The sequence below is a fragment of the Microtus ochrogaster genome, unplaced genomic scaffold, assembly GCF_000317375.1.
Source record: "Microtus ochrogaster isolate Prairie Vole_2 unplaced genomic scaffold, MicOch1.0 UNK165, whole genome shotgun sequence".
Classification (NCBI taxonomy): domain Eukaryota; kingdom Metazoa; phylum Chordata; class Mammalia; order Rodentia; family Cricetidae; genus Microtus; species Microtus ochrogaster.
Window position 1 is genome coordinate 138,377 of NW_004949263.1, and position 6,008 is coordinate 144,384.

At 46.1% G+C, this 6,008-nt stretch overlaps 1 protein-coding gene across 1 annotated transcript in view; it reads right to left on the reverse strand.

The window, feature by feature from the left end:
* Positions 1–2,698: 2,698 nt before the first annotated feature.
* The window catches only part of CUNH22orf39 (chromosome unknown C22orf39 homolog), a 4,755-nt gene continuing 1,445 nt past the window's right edge, over positions 2,699–6,008 (reverse strand). The window contains exon 3 of the mRNA XM_005372050.2: positions 2,699–3,552. Coding sequence (XP_005372107.1) covers positions 3,427–3,552 — 126 coding nt within the window. The 3' untranslated portion in view covers positions 2,699–3,426. The remainder of the gene's footprint in view (positions 3,553–6,008) is intronic.

A 6,008-nucleotide genomic window follows, 5' to 3' on the forward strand; every position in this document is an offset into this window, starting at 1 on the left:
AAAAAAAAAAAAAATAATAATAATAATGCTTGATAACTAATGGCTAAACACTGGGAGTTGACTTTCAGGATTAAATCTTAATGTGTGTTCTTTTACAGGACTAACATTCTGTTTGTCTGCCTCCTCCTCAAAGTTCTATTGTGCCTTTGTCAGCAGGCTGCCCCCACAGGACACCACAGCTTGGTGTGTGTGACTTCATCTTCATCAGTGACTGCCCCCACGGTCATGCTTCTTCAATAAAACGAGAAAGAGAGATGGCCTCGATGTGAAGACTTCTTACTTCCTCAGAGACTGGAACTTTTTCTGGACTTCGCGTCCAGAGTTAATTCACCCCGAGGCTACTAAGACTTAAGACTGCGGCCCTACTGTGTGCTCAACCTGATTGGGTAACCTGCCTTTAAGAGAACAAGGTAACAACTTTACTTGCCTTACATTTCCCATGTAATCAACTTTTACAACCTAAACTAATGCCCAGTTTAACCTTTGTTTTGTTTTCTGAGACAGGGGTTTTCTGTCACAGTCCTGACAGTCCTGGAACTTTGTAGACCTGGCTGGCCTTGAACTCACAGAGATCAGCCTGCCTCCCGAGTGCTGGGATTAAAGGCAAGTGCCACCTGCCCAGCTGAGACAGGGTTTGTCACAGTCCTGGCTGTCCTGAAACTGGCCTTGTAGACCAGGCTGGCCTTGAACTCACTGAGATCCTGTCTTAAAAACAGAACAAAGCCAAACCCTATGTGAAGCTTTTAACTATGGAGTTCTGTCCAAAGAGCTCAAGGCACGGCTCCACTTTCATCGTGTGCACTTCTGTTGTATTATTTACCATTGTTTTTTGTTTGTTTGTTTGGTTTTTGTTGTTGTTTGTTTTTCAGAGAAGGTCTCATATAGCCAAAGATGGTCTTGAACTCCTGATCCTCTGCCTCTGCCCCGCAAGTGCTTGGATCACAGCATGACACACCATCACACTGGTTTGAACTCATTTTATTTATTGCAGTGCTTGGAGATCAAACTTGGGTCCTTGTGCCTGCAAGCATACCTCTGAGCCAGACCCCAAACCAGAGACTACTGATGTTTAATGTTTATGTCTTTCCCGTAAAGTATCATAGGAACTTTTGAACTGCCAGTCCCTTTCCCTGTCCCTTGCTAAACTGTTAGATTACATTCCTAAAGCTAGCTACAAAGTCTATACACTCATTTGGCCACTTTCTTATGCCTCACTAAAACTCAAAGATCCAGCAACTAAAATTCATTATTCGGCTACACTGGCTAACCTGTCCAATCAGGACATACCAACCCGCCCTAGCACAGACTCCCCCTTTCTCCTTAAAAACCACTCCTGCAGAAATACCTGCTGTCTGTCTTTGTTCAATCCAGAGGCAGCCCCCGTCGCCCCCTCTCACACACACACTTATCCCTCCAGGGTAATAAATCTCCTTGGTGCTGAGATGTATTCTGTACTGACTCTGAGGCCCCCTTACATAATGTCCTATTTTTGTTTCTCAAGACTGAAAAAAGAACAAAAATGAATGAACACAGTGTAAATGCAGGAAAATTCTATCCAAGTTCTATGTTGGTGTGGGATTTACAGCTTGGAACAAAAAAGCAGGTGACAGGAAGTGTCCCTGCGCGAGAACTCCCTTATGAACTGGTATAGGAGCTGGCTCAAGGTAACAGCTGCCCTTCTAGAGAGAACATGCAGAATGCCACTCTCTGGCACCTTCTCAGCCCTCACTGTCAGGAAATGCTCATTTTGAAACAGCAGCAGCTAAGCTGAAGACTCCCCACCTCACAGTGACTGCCCCTGAAAATGGCATGTTTGTATGTGCTTATGTATGTGGTTAGAAATTTCTTTCGAGGTCAAACCATGCTTTCACAGGGAATGCATACCAGATATTCACATCATGGTTTATAACACTAGCAAAATTATAGTTATGAAGTAGCAACAAAAATAATTTTATGGTTGGGGGTCACTACAACATGAGGAACTGTATTAAAGGGTCACAGCATTAGGAAGGTTGAGAATCACTGAGCTAGAATTATATGAAAGAAGGAAATCTTTTTTTTCTTTTTGGTTTTTCGAGACAGGGTTTCTCTGTAGCTTTGGAGCCTGTCCTGGAACTAGCTCTTGTAGCCCAGGCTGGCCTCGAACTCACAGAGATCCGCCTGCCTCTGCCTCCCAAGTGCCCAGCAGAAATCTCTTTCAATTGAGAAAATGCCTCCATAAGTTCCAGCTGTAGGGCATTTGTATGTTTTGTTTTTTGAGAAAGGGTTTCTCTATGTAGCCTTGTCTGTCCTGAAGCTCACTATGTAGACCAGGCTGGTCTCAAACTCACAGAGATCCACCTGCCGCCTCTGCCTCTTGAGTGCTGGGTTTAAAGGCGTGTGCCTCCACTACCCAGTGGGCATTTTCTTGGTGATCTATAGGTAAGGGCCAGCCCATTGTGGATGGTGCCATTCCTAGGCTGGTGGTCCTAAGTTCTATAAGAAATCAGGTTGAGCAAGCCATGAGGAGCATACCATTAAGTAGCACCCCTCCATGGCTTCCAGATCAGCTCCCGCCTCTAGGTTCCTGCCCTGTTTGAGCTCCTGTCCTGATTCCCTCCAAAGATGGACTACAATCTGGAAGTGCAAACCAAATAAACCCTTTCCTCCCCAACTTGGTGTTTCATCAAAGCAATAGATACTCTAACTAGGACAGGTATAAAGTGTAACAAACATGGCTTTAATTTTCAGGTTGCTTTTGGAATCGAACATGTGAAACAAACACTTTTTAATACAATAACGATGAGGAGAAATCAGACGACCTAAATCATATATTCCTTGGACTTGAACTCTGACTTTAGTTGTGACTTGGATTTCTTGACCCCAGAGTCTGTGGTTCCTGCAAGACTGTGTGTATTTCTTTTTAAAAGTCTGCAAAAACCAGTAAAAGGTGCCGGTTCAGAGGGGCAAGTTGCCCTGCCCACTAAGCAGGGGAGCAGAGCAAGTAAGAGGTCCATGCTTGGATAACATGGTAATCAGCAAAACCAAGCCATCGAGGTCCATTTCTCATGGTCAGAGGGAGCCATGTGCAGCAGAACCATTTAGCAACCTTATTCTGACTACTGTGCCATGTGCCCATACAGGGCAGGGCTGCCACTGTAGACTTGAGATTCTCACACATCAGGACTGCCACCTCTGGTGTGGTTGTTCTCAGAGGTGGTGGCATGGACAAGATGGACCAACCAGGCTTCTCACAGGTACCTGCCACAGTACTTGGCTTCCTGCCATTGTGGACACAGGTGTCTTTCAGAGTGTCACAATGGTGAGACGCCGGGTACAGGTGGACAATGGCAATCAGACCTGGAAGTGCCTTCCTCTGTGTTCCAGGTCAGGTGGAAGCTAGTCCAAGTCCAGGGCAAGGGCAGGGTTGCAGTTGCTCGTCACTCATCACTTGTCCTTCTCCGGTGGTAGAGGGAGGTTCCAGTCCGTAGGGGGCTTCTGCCTCAAGGCCCATACCAGGGTGTGCTTCCGAGCAGCCTGGACCCGTGCCTGCTCACTCTCACAGAGGGATCGCTGTACAAATGAGATTCTGGTCATTTCCTGCTTCACCACTGGATCCCAACACCCCAGTACCATCACATGGCACCTACACCACTCTCTTCCTCAGCACTTTGCTAAAGAGAGGAACAGATGGGAGCCCACACAGCTCCGCAGCTCAGCTGACTCTACAAACCGGACCTTGACAACTGTTCCATTTTAGCACACACACTTCTAGGCCATTCTTTCTCTGCAGCACAGGTCATCTTAATGTATCATCTTATTCAGCAGTTTTATTGTGTCCTTTGCATTTTTAGACAGGGTCTTAAGTAGCTCAGGCTGGCCTCATGATCACTCTGTATGACCTTACATTTCTGATATTGCTGCCTCCACCTCCTAAGCAAATAAGCATGCACAACCATGTCCAGACTCTGACTTCAGCCATTTGATAACAAACATTTCCTAGGCCTCAGCTACAGCTGACCTGGAGAGCCTGGAGTAAGTCTGTAGAGTGGGGACACCGAGTGAGGAAGAGACAGCATTCTGAATTTACTCCTGGACTCTGGACAGGGTGTGAGCAAAAGGTCCCCTTATCATGACAGGGGTGACCCTGGTGAGGTCTTAGGTGCTATGCAGGCTTCTTAAGCTGGGCATGGTAGTGACTATTTGTATTCAAAGAAGTTAGCAGGCATAGTCAAAAGGATTTGAAGTTTCAAACCATCTTGAGCTATACAGCCAGATCCTGTCTCTAAAAAGATCATTATTGTTTAAGAAGCAAACAGAAGCTGAGTGTGTTGGTGCATGCCTGTAATTCCAGCACTCAGCAGATGGAGACAGGGAAGTCCAGGCTCAGTGAGAGATCCTGCTTCAATTTATAAGGTGGAGAGTGACTAGGAGAAATGCCTGATGCCCACAGAGTGCCTCTGCATGCCATGTGTGCACATGTGCACACGCAAACACATACACATGACATACACACACATATACAAAGACTTTTATTTTTCTTTATAGGGGCTGGTAAGATGACTCAGCAGTTAAGAACACCAGGTGCTTTTCCAGAGGACTGGGGTTTGATTTCCAGCACCCATGTGGTAACTCACAACCATCTGAAGCCCAGTTCCAGGGATCCCCAGGCAGTGTATGTACTTAGTACTGACATACGCAGGCAAAACACACATAAAATAAGAATAAAAGCACTTTAAGATGGTAAAGAAATAAGTGCTCTGTGTGCTGAGGTACTGAGTTTCATGGTGAGTTGCTTCTCCATGACCTTTGCCCATTTCTTTACTCAGAAACATCGTTGCTTTTTGCCCCGATTTATGAAAGCTCATCTATAGTTGCAGACAGTAAGTCTCCAGTTTCTTGCCATACAAACACGCTTTCTGCCATGATTTTTACTTTCACTAGGGGGTTTCTGTTTTCTGTATTTAAAAAAAATGTTTTAGGGGCTGGAGAGATGGATCAGAGGTTAAGAGTACTAGGTGCTCTTCCAAAGGTCCTGAGTTCAATTCCCAGCATCCACATGGTGGCTCACAAGCACCCTAATGAGATCTGGTGTGTCGCGTCCACCCTCGACCAGCAAGGAAAAACGCAACACCCGGAGCTCTTCTTGCAGCAGTTTTCAGGACTTTATTCACAGCAATCTATCTCCTTCTCCTTCTCCTTCTCCCTCTCCCTCCCCCTCTCCCTCTTCCTCTCTCCTCCCCTCTCTCCGGGCAAACCTCTCCCAGCCCTTAAGTAGGCATGGGCTGCCAATCCCGAACTGCAAGGTGGGCACTGCCCATAGGTTCATGCATATGCAGGCAGCTGATGATCATTGTGTGATCATAGCATAGGTCAGACTTTAGCCATAGGAGTTGATTATACATCTCCATCAGGTGTGATTCCATGCAGCTTGCTACACTGGTGCCCTCTTCTGACCTGCAAAGACACATACAGGCAGAACTCTCTCTATATAATAAACAAATAAATCCCTTTAAAAATGTTTTAGCCGCTTGTTTTCGTCATTGGTTTGTCTGTTTCAAAATGTTTACTAATGTCTTCAACACTGGACCTCTTGTTTCTGGATATCCCTATCCCTGTGTACTGGAGTTTCTGTTCCCTATCACAGTGACCACGAAAGCAATACCACACTGCAGACTGGAGTGTGCCCCAGGAAGGCAGGGCTCACTTTTCTACCCTGAATCAGAGATCACTCAAGGAGACAACTACTTGTTTAATGAATGGCTCCCTAAACTGAAGTAATAAGAGCTGCGGGGCTGCGTCCCCGGCACCTGGCCGCCCGCATAGCTAGCTTATGCCTCGAAATAATTACACGGAAACTGTATTTTTAAGTAGCACCCCTCCATGGCTTCCAGATCAGCTGTGTCGGGTGGGAGAATCATGGCGACTGCCTGACTTGGCTTCTTTCTCCCAGCATTCTGTTCTGTCTACTCCGCCTACCTAATTTTCTGTCCTATCAGGGCCAAGCAGTTTTCTTTTTTTTTTTTTTT